We start from the raw sequence: 17,523 nt of genomic DNA, 5'->3' as shown, positions 1-17,523 counted from the left end.
GAAAGGAGAAACATCTAATGCAATAATTTTTATTTTTGTTTTGCATGAATATGTAGCTTTTCATGTGAATCTGTTGGCTGCATCGTTGTTTTAGCGGTCCAGCAGTTTAGTTAGTGAACACATTTGAAAGGTTGTAACCGTTCTATAGGGATACAACAAAACTGATACTAAAAACCATCAGAACCATCTTGAGTGTGTTGTAATGAAGAAAGGTGCATTACTGGTCTCTCCTGTTTTAGTAAGAAGTGTTTGGAAAGGATATCACTGATTAGAATATGTACTTTGCCAAAACATATTACATCTTCAGAGCACTTTGTTGCTCTCTACTCTCAGCTCCGCAAAGATGCAGGTACATCTTATTAATCCTTGCTGTTCTCAGGAAGAAACTCTGCCTCAGATGGATGTCTCTGCCTGAGGATTTGTTTCTCTCTGCTTTGAAGTCAGAAGAAAAACTGACACTGACTTTTTTTCTCTTTTTGTTTTTTATTATCATTATTTTTTTGCCCCTAAAGAAACAGTTACTTTGATTTCAGTAAGAAGCTGAAATTGGCCTGAAGTGGTGTGTCCAGCTCAGCTGGAAGAAGAGCATGAGTTCACAGCATTCCTGCCAAGAAATAACAAAATCTCTTTTTCTTTTTCCTCTAGGGCTGGGTCCGCTCTGTCCGATCCCAGAAGGAAGTTTTGTTCCTGCACATAAATGATGGGAGTTCTCTGGAAAGCCTCCAGGTGGTTGCTGATCCCAGCCTGGAAAAGAGGTGGGTCCATTTGAAATAACTGGAGAAATATATGTGTTGAGCAGTGCTTGGAGGGGTCTGCTCAGGCCTCTTTTCCTGTGCCAGGGACTTGCCAGCCTCTGGCACCTGACCACAGGAAAAACATTACTGCAGTCTGTGGTCTCTAGATGCACTTTTAGGAGGGAGAATGTCAGACTACTTTGTCTCCACTTTGCTGAGGCCTTGTGGATCAGTTGATCAATCCTATGAGATCAGTTTGGACCCAATTTTCTTAGTAGCTGCAGCAGTGTAGGCGTTCTTGTCTGCTGTTGGAATTGCTTGGAAATGGCATGAGGTAGCCAGGGATAACTGTCCCCCAGGTTCTGGAGGGTGCTGTTGCTCTTCTGTAACGACTGGAGGGCTGGCACACCAGGCATAGCCCCTGGATAGGCACATCTGTTCTATTGTAAAATAATGCACTTGTTTTATTGCTTAATTTTTGTTTGTTACTCTCAGTTGCTTACTGGGCTAGGGTTGGGAGTATTGGGATGATCCAGGAAACTTCTGTGTGTGACTTGGTTTTTTAAAGATTTTTAAAATAATTTTTTACTATATACTGTGTTTGTCCCCACCAAGAACCCCTTCTAATAGAAACCTGTCACTTTTCTCCCCACTTTTTCAACATTCCTGCCTTGTCCTAAATTCTTCTATAGCTTTTTGAATCTCTTCACATTCCCACCTCTGCACTTAATAATTTTTCATTTCATCAGTTAAGTTCTATGGCTACAGCATCTCTTGTGATCTCAAGTGGTCCAGCTAAATTAACAAGAATCTCTCTTCTGAATGTTGTTGTATCAGCACCTAGTTAAGCTGGTTTTTTTTCTTGGTTTCTTAGAGACCTGACTTTTGGAAGTGCAGTGGAAGTTCAAGGGAAGCTTGTCAAAAGCCCTCATAGGATGCAAAACATGGAGCTGCAAGCTGAAACCATTCGTGTAGTGGGACCTTGTGATATTTGGGTATGTCACTATAGCAAGAGGGGTGGGACTGCTGGAAATCAGGTTTTAAAGGTCCAAGTATCCAGCAAAGCATACTTGAAACTGTATTTTCTTTCAGTCTGAGTGGTCCTGCAGACTTTGATTTGTCAGCAGTGTCTGTAGGTTGCATCAAAGGAGAAACATGGGATCACCATGAAAGCTTGTTTCTGGGACAGAGCCATTTCTCCATGGAAAATTTGCTCAGGCTGAGAGTTAAGAGTTGCCTTTGTCCCACCCTGAAGCACTTACCTGTGCAGGTGGCTTACCTGGTAAGTTTGGCTCAGATATGAATTGGAGAAACAGTGGAACTGGCAAGACACTCCGGGTTGTGCAGCTGGAAGAACCGTATCTACCACAGGCACGTTCAGAACCAGCTTGTTGTTGCAGCAGTGAGGTGAACAGCTGGGTTTTAGGGGGGCTCAGCATCCAGAAGGTGGAGCATTTTAGAGTGCTAATACTTCCTCTTGTGTTCATGGCTCTTGCTCTGCAGTAAGCATTATAAAATACACAAAATAACCAGAAAAGAGAGGCAAAAGCATTCTTCTGTGGTCTGTAATTGTGATTGAGTTTTAGTAGGGAGAGATGGTGTTCTGTGAACAGCAATAAAACTGCATTGACTCCCAAGTTCTCATCCCCTTATTTTGATTCCCTGCTGTTTTCAGTCGTTTCCCCTGAAGATGAAGGAGAGGCACCCTCTGGAGTATGTCCGACAGTTCCCTCACCTGCGCTGCAGGAGCAACACGCTGGGCGCCCTCCTGCGAATCCGCAGCGAAGCCACTGCGGGCATCCACTCCTTCTTCCAGGTACTCCCTTCTGTACTGAGCCTGACGTGTAGAGCACTCCACCCAGGCTGGCTTTATGGGAGCAGCTTAGGAGGGAAGGAGTGTGACATCTTGCCTGCATGGTATGGGTTTTGGACACAGTGGTTTTCTTTCCAGGCCTGGGCCTGGCTGGGCCTTGGCCAGACTGTTGTTTATGATCAGGTTAGCGCATCTGTGGCCTGTCAGTGTCTTTCCACCCATTTCCTGTTATTTATCCCTTTCACAGAGTTGCAATATAATTGCCTGCAAGCGTGTGGTCTGTGGAACACAACATAATGTGGACTTGTTTAACCTATCCTCTGCAGTGACCTTACGGTCCTTGGACAGAAACCTCCTCCCACATGGAAAAATCTGTGATACAGGAACACAGACAAACTGACTCAGAGCTTCTTGTTATTCTCAGTTCTTGCCTTTCTCTTAGTGCAGTACAAATCTGTGTGGATGCTGTTGGCTGACATTAGGAGACTCCTGTTCTGACGCATTTCAAACTGATGGGTGGGAGCCACCTGTGTTTTCTGAATGTGTCACTCAAGCTGTGGGCACAGCACAGGCTTTGGGCAGGCAGGGGGGCAGGGAATTGGCTCTGATGCCAGATCACATAGAGGCCGTGTGATTCTTTGTGTGAGTAGATAAAGAAAGGTAACAAGTCTTCTAGCACACCTGAGCCCTTTTTTTAAAGCTATTCCTGGAAATAAACATGTTTTAGTTCAGATAAGCTGGCTTTAGTTTGAATAGAATCATATTCAGAGCACTCTGATGACAAAATTCATATGTAATAATTAGTGTGGCCCAAGGAAGAGGTTAGAAATGTCAAGATGAATTTCTGGTCCCAGGTTTGCTGGTCTTTGTTGCCTGCAGTGGCAAAGAAGGCTTGCTTGCTCTAAGAAGTGTCTGTGGAATTGCATGGTATTTGGATGACTTCTGTGGGTTTTTTTGGGGTGGGGGGTGTTTTTTGGTTTTTTTAAGAGCTTAATAGAAATCCCACGTCAGGTAAAGCTGCTGGTTTCAGGATTGTGCCTGCTCCTAAGACAGAAGCTGGCTCTGTTGGGAATCAGTCTGTGCCGGTGTCAAGCCACTAGATGGCATTGCCTACAACGATATGTGCTTCCAAACCTGGGCACCGAAGGCAGCCAAGATACAAAAAAAGTCTTATTCAGGCTTTGCTTCTCCAAATCAACTCCAGCTCAGGCTCTGACATACCTTCCTGTTTACAGTGCTCAAGAGCAGAGCTCTATTATAAAATAGAATGTATCATCAATTTAGCAGCAGCAGCTACACTAAAGTTATTTTTAAAGGAATAGGGAAGATTTGGTCCCAGACTTGATATTTACACATGCTTATGTGAGAACTCTCCTAGCACCAGGAATGTTTGTACTATATCTGTTTGCTCCATTTCTAATGGAAGGAAGTCTTCTAAAATTGCTACCTGCATCATCCCAAGAATATTGCAATTTCCAATGTGACGATGTCAGAACATACCATAGCTACAAAGAACAATATGAGCGTTTTCACTCTGCAGAGCTGTAAGGAGCTTAATAGTGGAAGAAAATAAGTGGAGCTGTTTGAATACACACTCAAAATTACTGAGACTCTCTGTAACTTTAAAAGCATCTCTTTTTTAGCCTATTCATTTCCAGGAATGAATGACTACTGCCAAGTGCCTTTGGTTTGGATGTTGAAAGCTAAAATGTCCTCTTTAAATCTTCTCCTGAGAACTGTGGTCCATGCAGGATAGGAGCATTGTTCCTAGGCACAGTAAGATAGTTGCACTGTGTATGGCAACTTCCACTCTGCACATTAAGTTCCAGGTTTGTGAGGGCCAGTAATGCAATGTGAATTATTTTAGAAGCTTTTATAGGGGGAATTATCCCAGAGGTTTTTAGGGGATTCTCTTATTTCAGATCTGTGCAGTTTGCATGACTTTCCAAAGCATGTAAGGAATCTTCTGTGTGAAATGTGCTTCTTTACAGCATCTGCTAGCACTGTATGAGGAATTTAGGCCTTTTTCAAACATCTCCTGTAGAGCTGGGAGGCCGTGTAACCAACAGGGCTCTGAATATGCAGGGAACTGTGTCAGAGGCCCACATTTTGTGCTGGTAGACTGAAACTTCCTCCCCCAGGCAAAGCAAGTTGTTCTGGATCCAAAACTTCTTTCTTTGCAGTAACTGGATCCCAGTGAGGAGCTGAGGTCTTTGCACCTGTAACCAAAGTAGCCTAGAGCTGACTGCAGGGACTTTGCTCCCTCTTGGTTGTGTTATTGTATTGCCACAAAAGGCATTGCATGTCCATATGAGCTTTTCATTCCAAATTAATTTTAGTTTGATTCTGAGAGTGGGCACTAAATACTATTCCTGTCTTCCTAGCCCCTTAACTAGCTGGTGGTAAGGACCAGGACTTCTCATGTGACTGACTGAATTGTATTATTCTGGTAAAAGCTGTGAAGCTAAGATGTATTCATCCACTGAATATTGGGTTGCAGCTGTTTTAAAAGCCTATGGCTGCACTGCAGAGAAATCCAGAGAACAGGGGCTCTTTCTTCATTCAGCCTTCCTTGTTTTGGAGGCCTCTGCTGGATTTATGAACTATTACATGAATGTGTAATTCTGCAGGTACCTAGAACATGACCAAGCCAGGGTATACCCTGTCTCTTAAAATCAGCTTGACTTCAGTATCTTAGAAGATATGAGGTAGGACTGACACTTTATTGGTGTTTGGGTGTTTTTAAGGTGTCTCTTTCATCCTGTGTGTGATTTTTGTCATCTAACACATTTGATTGCTTATTTTAATGCAGCACATGAAGAGTGTCCTTTGCCTAACCACTGCCTTCCAAAAAGCTGAAAGAAACAAGGTGTTGAGGTCATAGGGGTGAATTTGATTGAAACTGCCCAAAAATATAAAAATGCTGGGGGAAGTGAGAAGAAAGGAGAATGGTGTGGAAACAGGCCATTGCAAAAAAACTCATAGTAATGACCTAAATCTCTTTGGGTTATGAAGCCTGGAGGAAAACACACAGGTAGTAAACACTGCTTTGTAAATCGTGCTGGCATTTAGTTTGTCATCTGTCCCTGTAAGGCAGAAGCTGCCCAAAAGACTACATGTGCTGTCCTGGTTGGGGGCTAATGGCCAAGTTAGGTGTGCTGGTTGATGTCATCCTTGAGGGTGATGTTCAATATCTTTACCTCGTTAACTTTGCTGTTCTGTCTCTTCCAGGATAATGGATATGTGCATATTCATACCCCCATAATTACATCCAATGACTGTGAAGGTGCTGGGGAACTCTTTCAAATTGGGGTAAGTTGGGTTGCATAAAGTTTTGGTTTGTTTTTTTTTTTTTTTGTTTTTTTTTTTGGCAAAGCAATGCTTGAGTTGTTGAAGGTTAGAGGAAATGTCTCTCTTTATAAACCCTTTTATGTACTCCTGTGATTATTTTTTTAATATAGCGATCCTTTTCTTCAACTTATAATTTAGACAGTTAAACAGATGCATTATCTTTTTTTTTTTTTATTGCTATTTTTTGCATTAATCAGCACCTTTTGTACTGATGAGGTTTTTCTATCCCTGGTGCTGTGGAAAAGTTTGCAAGGAATAATGGAGGGAGGTGGAACATCTTAGTAAACAGACAAATGTGATCATAAGAGCCCAAGAGATGGGATGGGTCATTCAGGACAGACTACTACACTCAAATATTTGTTAGCTTTGAAACAAAGAATATAATTCACCATGAGATAATCCTTAAAAAGAAGTCAGCAATACCTGAAACTCCTTTTCAGTGTGTCCCTACAAGCTACACCTGTTGTATGTCAGAATTCTCCCCCAATATTGTCAGGCCTCCCCATAACCACCAAATTACTGCCTCACTCTATCATTATAAGAGTACTTCACATCATGGGTCGGAACCTCCTGTGAAACTGAAACACAGCCCTAACCACTAAGATCTTCCCCACAGATTTCTCATGATTCCTGACCCCACAGTCATTAATCATACGGAATTCCATCTGGGTTTTGTACTTCTGTATTTGAAATTCACTCTTCTGTCTCAAGCAACGGCATCCTTTGCCACTTAGGCTTATTGGCTCCAGCTTTGCTGGTGATTCATCTGTAAGCAAAAGAAAAACTGTTGAGGTAGCAGTTACTTGCTGTGGGATCGTGTCTTCCACTCTGCACAGCCTCATGACAAAAAAGGCTTCTGTCTACTTGTTCTTCAGGATCTCAAGGTCTAACCTGTGCTACCAGTGATTCCCTTCCAGACCAGTACATGTGGCTCAGCTTTTTGCTTGCTGGGACAATAGGGTTGATTAGCTAAACTAAATTGTTCCTGTTTAATTGAGATGCCTTAATGCTACCCAGGGTTCACTCCGGGCTGTTGCATGCAAATTAAGATGTGAAAACAAGTGACACTTAATGATGGAAACATTATGCAGTTTGCAGCTGTACAGTGTATTGCGTCTTTGGTACAAATTGTATCCACTTGAAAGCTGTAGAGGATGCAGGACTGCAGCGTAGGTGGCTGGTAGTGACAGAAGCCCTGATGCAAATGTTGAATTAGGTGCTTAACTGTGAGCCTGAAACTTGTATAAACTGGATCATGGCTCAAGGCAGATATTTTACTCCTCTCCAATGGGATTGCTGAGGTGCAAATAATACCTGTCTTGGAGAAATGTAGCTACAGCTGTGCTTGAAAGGTGTGCTGTAAGTGCCAAGTCAGACCCCATTAAATGGCCTGTGCCACAAAGGAAGGGCTTCACAAACCCACTTGCTGCTGGGAACGTGGAAGTTCTCCCTGATTTCCTGTTTCTTCTTTGAGTACAGCTTCATTGTCTGGCCTCATTTAGCACTTAGTTTTGTTTCTGCAAAGCCCTGTTCACAATTGGTCCTGGCTAGCAGAGATCTAAGACTGCCTGCTATCCTGCTGGGATCACTTCACTCCACTGGAGCAGTGACATTGTTTTTTGACAGTGAAAACGTGGGGAAGATTAAGCCTGCCTTGGGCCGTGCATGTGAGGCTGTCAGACACAAAATAAGAATGGTAGAAGGGTGTCAGACATAATAATGAGGGTGTGGTATTTGCAACAAAGCCCAGAATCTTCCTGTGCTTTTAACCAAACCAGCTATCAAGACATTCCTGTCTGCTCTATTCAGTCACTTTTTAAACTAGCCTTTAATTCACTGTTTGAAAAGGCCAAGGGAGAATATAAATTCCTGTTCCTCTTATATTTGAGGAGGAGCTAAGATTTCTGGTGATGGAATTGATGAAAGCAACCCTCAAATTAGATTCTTCAGTTTCAAAAAATATTCAAATCCTATTCCTTAAGTTTTAAGACCTATCTTATAGTTGCAACCAGAATTGGTATCCTATTGCTCCTGAGTTTGTAGTAGTTACAATACATCTTCTGTTAACGGGTTGGGGTTTTTCTGCCTTTTGGGGTTTTTTTCAGTTCCCTTGGGCAGTGTATAGAACTAACAGTCTCACCAGTTCAGCTGACCTGCTGCAGGTGGAGTAAGTTGAAAACTTCAGTTGCATAACCTTAAGAACCCAAGTAGAGGTTGCTTTTGTACCCACTGCGAACTATTGCCTTTAAATAGCTGTTTTCTCTGACTGGCACAATTTTAATCCTTTGACTAATGTCTGATGGCTGCTCAGGCCTGTGCATTCTTTAGACGTGATGGAAAGTGAAGAGAGTAGGAATATGTTTTTACATGTGAACTTGAAGAGATGGGGGAAAAACGTATCTGAAGTTAGAATGAAAAGGCTTTTTGAAATATGGTCTTTGATTCCTAAAACTCTTAATCCTGTAGGATTTGTGTTTGTTTATATGTTCAGCTTCCTCATTATCTTTGTTTGGTTTTGGGTGTACTGATTAGTCTGTACATAGCTTTGGCTGGGATGCTCTCATACTAGGACTTGGGATGGGGGAGAATCCATTCCCTCTCTGCTGGGCAAATCAACTGAATGTTTTTAAAATGAAGTATTGCAGTGGTGAAAAGAGTGCAGTAAGCAGAGGATATTTTAAAAAATAAATAAGTCACAAGACGGTAACAACTCCAGAGGAAACTTCTGCACCTGAAAAGTGTAGGTTTGAGGAGAAACTTCCAGAAGTGTGAAAATGACTAGGCAGACCTTAACCCGCATGGAGAACATCAGCAACACCAGCTTGTGGATTTCTGCACTGTTGACATTGTCTTCCTGTGGTGAGAGCATGCAGGGGAGAAAGCATCTTGTTTGTGCTTCTTTCCTTAAAGTAAATTTTTTGAAAACACTAGAAGAGCTTTGACTGTTGAAAGCAGTGTTGTAATATCATCTAAAGCAGGACAAGGTAATTCTTGAAATAGGGAGAATGCAGATCAGCAGGGGCAGATAGCCCTTATTTTATTTTAATCTGAAAATAATTCCCCTATACCAGCAGTTTTAGCACCTCCACCTCAGCACAGATTCTTTTCTTGCATTTTTTTTTTTTGCTTTTTTCCCCTTTTTTTTCTTCTGAAGTCTAAAATTCTTAGCAGCGTTGTATGTTGCAAGAAACTTTACCCAGTCGCCTTCTGTGGCTGCGTCCTAGGAAATCTGCCTTACTTTTGTCCTTGTGACCCAGCTGCATGTCTGTTCCCTGCTATTTTCAGTAGCCTCCCACTCTGTGTGCAGTGTTGAAGGCTCCCTGCGTTCTGGGTCTCTTGCTCTGTTTTCCACTTTGCTCCCTGGAAAATTTTCTTTGTATGGCCACCCACAGGTGCTGTGGAGAAGGTGGGGGCTTCTCTGTGCTCTGTAAGAGCCTGTCTGGCCCTGGACTCTCCATCTGTTCAATGTGGGTCTCTACAGCACTTTCCCTGTTGCCCAGCTGCAGCCTTTTGAGAGAACTCAGCATGCAGTGATTTCCAAAGCCCAGCAGCTGTATCATGCATTCACAGCTCCTTTAAGTAGATTTCACATGCAGTTTTTATTGCCTGTGGCCTTATCCCTTCCTGGGACCACTCTCTCGCTACGTGTAAAGAGTGCTGCACTCTACCTGTTGGCTCCAGTGGAGGTAAAATGTGCTCTATATGAGGCTTGTCTCTTCCCACACACACACCTCATGGCACGTGGATGGTGTTTGGCTGAACCCAGAATCTGGATTCAGGCCATTTCATTACTTAGAAAGGATATTTAACTGTAAACCTGAAGAACCATCCAGGTATAGTTCTTCTCTAAAATGCATCTGGAGATTGTACAGTGTTGGTCTTTTGGGGGTTTTTTGCCCCTCGCCCACAGGAGTGAATGTCAAAGCTTTTAGATTCCTGAAGGTGTAAGTTTATGGCTGTGGCACCAGCAATATGTACCTGCTGCTGAACATGCAGAAACTTAGTCCTATCATCCCTTTGGTACTACTGAAAAATATCCTTGTCAGCACCAAAGAAAGCTGGGATCTGCTGGGGAGAATCACAGCTAAACATAACAGTATTAGTGTCTGTCAGGTGTTTTCCCTTCTAGAGATGTGTGATGGTCTGGGAGGCAGCCAGTTCCTGGGAGACTGGCACTTCAGAGATGTGCTCAGCAGGGATCAGGGTAAGCTGCACCTGACATGAGGGAGGGCTTGCTTTTTCATGTTCTAGCTCTCCCAGTTTCTGTTTGTTTCTACCTGATTCATATCTGCCTGTCCAGTCTGTATTTATGAGATGTTATGTGTTCCAGTACATATTTATGAGATGTTTGTCTTAGCAGAACCAGCTGCTATTGCTCGGTGCAAGTCCAGCTGATCAGAATTAGGACTGGAATTGCAAGGAGGACTTCTTGGAAGTTAGGAATTTTGCAGGGGTTGTCTAAAAAGGAAAATCCAACCATGTTTATAATGGGGTGTCACAGAGGGCAAATCTGGATTAAACATGTGTTGCTGGGAAGCTGCAGCAGCGCAGTGGAGTGGGCCTGGGGTAGAGCTGCAGCGATGATTTCTGTGAGCTTTTCAAGTTTTCCCTGATCCCTTCATGCTTTTGGCTTGCATAGAGTGTAAGACAGAATCAAACAGTTTGTACTTTCCTGAAGCTAATTGCCTCAAGGAGAAGTTAATACAAGACTGACATCAAAGGGAATAATTTTAAATTAAATCATTAGACATTTGAGGAGATGGAGAACAAAACAGGTACTAAATCCAGTTGTTCTTGTATTTAGAATGAGAATAAAAAGCCTTTGAAGTTGATGTCAAATAATAGTATGTTTATAGCACATTTACTCTGAGACACCAAGATGTTTCATACAGATTCCCTCTCCCTCTTCCCCCATTCTAAGTTGGGTAGGTTTTCGACTTTGAAACTGAGAGAGCTTAAAAGGACACCCATAATTCCCTCCTAATCTTTTATCAAGTCCGTGTTTTGGGGTTGGGAAGTGGGGAAACATCCATCTAATTGAAGTAAAAACACCACAGTGTTGTTGCTTCATTTTGCTAGTCATGGTCATGAAAACCAGTCTCACCCAGTGTCAGCAGTGAAGGGATAGTGTCTCCTACCATTTATTTGTCTTGTACCAGTGGCTGTGGTTTCATGTAATAAAGAAGCCAGCTTGATCTAAAAGGCTGAGCATGAATCTGGGGCACAGGTGCTTGGGAATATTGCCTGTGCTCAAGTGTGTAAAGTGGAGGAATCACCTCCAGTGGCTTAGCTGATGTTTGTACCTGTGAAATGTGCAGCTGCTAATTATGGGATCTCCCCTTGCTGAAGGTGCCCTTTCTGAACGAAAAGGGAGGCATTTAATTTTTCCTGCATGGAAAAGTTTTCTGCATGAGCTGTGTTGCAGCTCACAATACCCATTGTATTGAGTATTGTGCCTTAGGATGAGGGAGAGGAAGTGGGCAGCTGTGGAGAGGCGAGGTGATCGAATGGTGATGGGGCAGTAAAATTTTATCTAAATATTGCTGTGTTTACCCTTCACCTTCTGTCAGAAGCCATCCAGGAGCTGCTCACAATGCAAACATACGTCTTGGGTTCTCTCAGTGTCCTCTCAAATGGGCTGCAGGTTTTCAGAAGCCCAGTTGAGTTGTAGATTGTCTCACTTTCTCCAGTCATTTCCTGTGTTTCTATTTTCCCTATGTCTTTCTGAGATCACATCTGATTTGGAGAATGAAAAATGACACAAAGTCATTATAAATGAACCAGGCCCCAGCTCCTGGAGACAGGTGTAACCTGTTTGTGGATTTGGGGGGAAGCATTGAGGTTTCATGGCTGATTCTTGTTCTTTTCTTGCTTCCAGTTTGTCTCTTTCTCATTGTTTAGAAGTTGCATCCTACAGGATTAGGTGGGATTTTTCACTGGTGAAACAGGAAATAGAGCTGAAGTAAGCTTGCAGGGAGAGAGAAACCAGTGGTACATGGCTCTTCTCTTTAGTGTTCTGGCCATGGTTCTAGGGCTGCAGTATGTGAATGTTTGATGTTTATTAATATCCTTATTGCTTTTGAGCAAATGCTCTGGGTTTATTTGATGAAAACAATAGGATGAGTCTGCATCCTTGGAGTTTGGTGTTTGGTTTTTTTAGAACCTCAAAACCTCTGAAACGAAGGAAGCAGTCCTGGGGTTACAGCCACAAATTATCATATTTTCATTGATGTCTGTGGAACAAGGCAAGCTTGCTATTTTCTTTAGTGTGATGCTGTGAAGAGATAAAACTGCCTTGTGATCTGAGGTTTTTGGAAGTCACTGTTTCATCTTTGTGGTGAGCAGCAGAGCTTTTTGAGAACAAAAGCAACACCTTCAAACCCATTGAGAAAAATGGCAGGTTGTAGGCTATCAAAGGCTGGCAGACAAGGCTCCCTGTGACAGAGCAAGTTGAGGAGTAGGGTGGCTGGAGGTAGTGGCATACTTAGCTGAGGTAGCAACACTTAGCATAACTCCTAGGAACTACACTTTGAAAAGTGGGTATTTCAAACTTATTTCAGAAGAAAGTCTTCGTTTGGAAATGAATGTAGATCCGCCAGACCTCAGGTTAGCTTTGAAGTTTCATTCTGTTTTTCTCCTGAACCTTTGGCTCCTCCAGAGCTTAGGGATGACATTGAAATATACAAGATGGTGAAACACAGTATCATTTATCTTCATGTTTCTTTAAAAGTCACAGAGCTGTGACCTCTAGAGGTCATCTAAACCATCTCACTGTGCTCAAACAGGGTCAGCTGGAGCAAGTTGCCCAGTACTCTGCTGCTGAGTTTTTTATATCTCCCCAGATGGAGACTTTACAGCCTCTGTGGACGACCTGTTCTGGTGCTTGACAGCCTCAGTAAATATTAAAGGTTATTCTTGTTTTCAGACCAATTTTTGTGTCTCTTTTTAAAAATCTGTGGCTATTGTCTCTTGGGACTTTTTTTTTTTTTTTTAAGTTTTTCATAATGGAACACTGAGCTTCCTAAATTTTCCATTACTTGTAGATTTTTATGCTAAAAATATCTTATGACCTGAAAAAAGCATGCAAAAGCTGAAATGAAACATAGTTTATTTTTCAGTGCCTATGTAATATGTAAGCTGTGATGTGTCTCTGATTTAATATTGTTTCAGTCGTGATATTTTTGAAAACTCAATTAACAGTCTTAAGAGGATATTGCATTCTCTTTTTTTTTGATTACTGGTTGTCTTTTTCCAATGGAAACAAATTCATTTCCCCATGAAAAGAAAATAACACTGTTTTTTAAAGTTTTTTCTGAAAGTCAGTGGCACTGACACAGAAAACACTCCTCCATTTTCTCATCAGGCTTGAAATTGAATTTTGAAGGCAGTGCTGTATGAAGCTTCAAACTACAAATGATAGAGATTCTTCTCTTCCTCCTCTCTGTTCATCTTGGTAGGAAAGTGAAAATCAATGCTTTGAAAAGAGGGAAAATAAGCCGGGTGCTGTGCTTTTTATTTAAACACTAATAGTCTGACTTGTTGCTCATTTTATTACTTACAGACATCAAGTGAGGCAAAGGAATCTGCAGAAAAGACCCATTTCTTCAGTGTGCCTGCCTTCCTGACAGTTTCTGGCCAGCTCCATTTGGAAGTAATGGCAGGGTGAGCAAAATTAGAAGTTTTTGTCTATGGGATATTTCCAACTGGTAATTTTGCCCCGTTGGTATCAGTCAGATATCTGCCAGAAATGGACTGAGTGGCAGTGACTGGATGATGGGCAGTGAGAGGCCAGCCTAGACAGAGGGCTGGAGCAGCTCTCATATGGGCACAGGCTGAGAGCTGGGATTGTTCAGCCTGGAGAAGAGAAGGCTCTGGGGAGACCTTAGAGCCCCTTCCAGTACTTAAGAGGCTACAAGAGAACTGAGGAGGGGCTTTGGACAAGGGCATGGCGTGACAGGACGAGGGGGATGGCTTCAGATTGAAAGAGGAAAGGTTTAAATTAGAAATTAGGAAGAAATTCTTTACTTGAGGGTGGTGAGGCACTGGCATAGGTTTACCAGAGAAGTTGTGGATGTCCCATCCCTGGATGTGTTCAAGGCCAGATTGGATGGGGCTCTGAGCAGCCTGGGATAGTGGAAGTTGGCCCTGCCCATGGCCGGAGGGTTAGAACAACACTGTCTTTGGGGTCACGTCCCAAACCATTCAATGATTTTATGCTCTGGAGGGTCTCACAGCATCTAGAGAGTTAATGCTGTGTGATGCATCACTGCAGTGCTTTTTCATCCAGAAGAACTTCATTTATTTTTGAAGACTGAAGGGATTCAATACCACTTGAGCTGCAGGCCTCAAAAACTCAGTGTACTTAAATAAAATAAAAATAAAAGGAGCAGGTTCCCAGAACAGCTATGCTCATTATGAATAAACACAGCTTATCTAAATTTAGATGGCCGTGGATTCATTTAAAATGCCTGTAAGAACAACACACTACTGTAAAATAGGAACATGAAGCTGTAATGTACTGCATGCTGAAGAGCATTGATTTTTTTATTTATCCATCCTTAGAGAGCAAGGTGCATCTGAGTGATATCAATGGAAGAAGTATTTACCAGAGAGGTAATTTGCCCACTTTAGCTTTCTGCTCTATCTTAGAGCAGGCTGTGTGCTATTTAAGGGGTACAGACTGATGTAATAGAGTGAGATTGTATTTCAGGTTGATCATTAGAATCCATATTCTTTCTTTGGACTTATTTAAATTGTGGAATTATATCTTTCAGTAAAGGTCACAAGACATGACAGTCAGTTAAGTCTAACGCATACAAATGCATGTCATCCCATCTTCCAGGGACCAAAACCTCCCCCCCCTTTAGTTAAAGAAACTTCTTCCTCATTGACTTTCCCCAGCTAATATCTGAGATGACGCCAGTCTTTGGCTGCCAAGTGACCTGTGCTTTGGCCACAGCAGATGGGGCACCACATGAGAAACATCCTGTCTATCAAGAACATGTAGCTTGAGTATTTCAGCATATTGCAGACATTGAGCCAGTCTGAGAAGAGACCATGTCTCTCAGGGAGAACAAACCAGGCAGAAAAGAGATTCCTGAAAACATTTGTATGTATTGATTTATATGCAAAAATTGGCCTTTGAACAACTTCACTGCAGCTATTTATCATCATCCAATTAAACTGTGCAACAGTGATTACATAAAAAAACTCCAGCACTGATTCTCAACATTGCATATGAAGTACGGACAGCAAATACTGTTAGAAGTACAGGTCAGAACTCCCCCATGAAAAGGCTGATCTCTACAGTTCATGTTTTCCAAAGCTAGGTTTTATCCCTTCCATTTTCAGGAGGTTTCCACTGGACAGAAACTGATCACTTTAAAAGTGTTTTTAAAGTCACCGTAAGTGCAAGATGAAGCCCCTTGACGCATGGCAAGCAGCTGCAGTGCTACCTGCCTGAGATCTGGTCTCTGGCAGGCTCTATCAGCTGGCCAGCAGTGATTTGGCTGAAGTACCATGTCTGAGGACAATCCACGTTGCAAGTCCTCAGAAAAATGTGCCTTCAAATAAGGCTTATTGTGCTGATTTCGCTCCAGCAGCTCAATGTACTAATTTAGTTAATTTATCGGGAAAATTCAGTGTAGATGAAGACCAAACCCGTTATGAAAGAGAACTCTCTCTTTGACAGACTTGACACTTTCACCCTTAATCTTTAGAGTAGTAAGAAGTGAGTCTTCCACCTCCAAAATGGAAATATTCTGGTCTTCCCAATAAACAAATCAGGTAAAACAGTTAAGATTTGTCTGTTTTGAATTTGATTCTGTGAAATTTACCCTTTGTTTTAGCCAGACTAAATTGTTCATGTCCATAAAATGATCCAGGCTTCCAAAATTACCTTTAGCTTAAATTCAATGTTGACATGTTGCAGTCTTAAGGCTCTCAAGAACACTTTGTCCCTGAGAATTTGTGGGAGGAGACTGAGATGGAAACGCTAGGAGAAGCTTCCCCATCCACTCTTTGCCCATATTCTGTTGTGACTTGCAGGACTTGGGAGGCAGACAGATCCTGCAGAAGTCCATTAGAAACCAGAGGTGGAGCAGGATAGGTATGAGAGGCAGGTAGGAATTTGTCCATGGGGGTGTATGTAGTAGGTAACAGAAGGTCAAATAGGCAGTCACGTATTTTTGGGGTTACGTTTTACTTTTACAGAGCTCATGAGCAACCTCCAAGCTGTGGCTGGAAAAGGCTGGAAAGGGGAGGTATGGAGAAGACTTACCAGATGAGTCTGGAATCACATCTTCTGTGTCCTTGCAGAGAGTTCATCTGCAGACCACAGAGTATCACCTTAGTGCCCATGCTTGTCTGTTGTCCAGGACTCAGGGCTCTGTTTCATGGCAGGGCTGCTTGGGATGCTATTCCTGATCACAGGAGAGAACAGTGAGCCATTTATAGTTGGCAGGTTTTTTCTTTGAGGAAAAGTGGGGAGAGAGATGTTCCTGCGTTTATTGACTGTCTTCTGTGCTATGTCTGCTTGTTATTGAAGGCAAGGTCAGAGGAGTTCATCTTGTCTCTCAGTGTGACACAAATGGCCTACTTGGCACAACTTCTCATTTCATTGTGCCTCATCGTAGCGGTGACGGCATCTAGCTTGGCTGCTCAGCGTGTCTGAATCATTGTCAGCTGCTGTAAATCTATGGGCTTTTTAAGGTCTCCAGAAAAGTCTTTATTCAGTAATATAGCTCTCCCCTTCAGTCTCCTCAGTCTCAGATGAGTCAGTAACCAGTGTGTGTGGTAAAAGTGTAGGGCTGTCTGTGTCCTGATATCTGTTTTAAATGTCATTGGTTTGCTGTGAAGTCCATGTGGCATTTCTGTGCCCCCTGATCCTCTGGGGAGGGCAAAGGCCCCTTTGGGGACCTGAACTGGGCCGGAAGGTCCATGACAGCTGAAGATGATTCAAAGGCATACTGGAGACAAGCCAAAGCCAATTGTTGTCAAGAAGTACAGCTTGCTGGCTGCAGTTTCTTCTCTTTTCTTCTCCTTTCCCCCAGGTTGTACCTGCTCCTCTCTTTTCAGCCCCTCTTGTTAATAGTTTAACATCAGTGTTTTTCCCTGGTGCCACATTTCATCCCAGGCACTGTCTGTTCTGCCTTTTGCATCATGAGCTTAAATAAAATTGCTTTTCCTAAAACTTCTGGGAGCTATCCCCTCCCTAAATGGCAGCATAAGTTATCTCCTTATTCCTTGCCCTCCTTAGACCTGTTTCTTTTCTCTCACCAGGCCTTCACTAGGTTTCTCCTCTCCTGTTCATCTCATGTTCTCTTGAAGTTCGCTGCAAGTGGGTGAAAGGCTGAGGGGCAACCTGATAGCAGCCTGTTAGGACCTGCAAGGAGGTTCTCCACAAGACAGCCCCACTCTTTGCAGTGGTGAATGACAGGAGGACAAGAGGCAGTGGGGATAAGTTGAAACAACTGAAGGTCTCAGTGGACCTAGGGAGGAAAATCGTGAAGAAATCAGTCAAGCATTGGAAAAGATGAGAGAAACTATGTGCTCTTCATCGGAGACACAGCTAGATGGAGCCTTGAGCTGGTCTGGCCTTCTTTCTGACCCTGCTGTGAACAGAAG

General features: G+C 42.7%; 1 protein-coding gene across 3 annotated transcripts in view; it reads left to right on the top strand.

Annotated features, from left to right (window-relative positions):
- NARS2 (asparaginyl-tRNA synthetase 2, mitochondrial) overlaps positions 1–17,523 on the top strand; it is a 52,143-nt gene that overhangs the window by 3,089 nt on the left and 31,531 nt on the right. For 2 of the 3 annotated variants that reach the window (XM_032099026.1, XM_032099025.1), the window contains exons 2-7: positions 646–755; positions 1,609–1,729; positions 2,410–2,550; positions 5,779–5,859; positions 13,460–13,560; positions 16,103–16,180. In XM_032099026.1, the coding sequence (XP_031954917.1) occupies positions 646–755; positions 1,609–1,729; positions 2,410–2,550; positions 5,779–5,859; positions 13,460–13,560; positions 16,103–16,180 (632 nt within the window). The remainder of the gene's footprint in view (positions 1–645; positions 756–1,608; positions 1,730–2,409; positions 2,551–5,778; positions 5,860–13,459; positions 13,561–16,102; positions 16,181–17,523) is intronic. The other variant, XM_032099027.1, reaches the window with a different exon arrangement.

The sequence above is a fragment of the Corvus moneduloides genome, chromosome 2 (genome assembly GCF_009650955.1).
Source record: "Corvus moneduloides isolate bCorMon1 chromosome 2, bCorMon1.pri, whole genome shotgun sequence".
NCBI lineage: Eukaryota > Metazoa > Chordata > Aves > Passeriformes > Corvidae > Corvus > Corvus moneduloides.
This window is presented reverse-complemented; position numbering and strand designations above follow the sequence as displayed.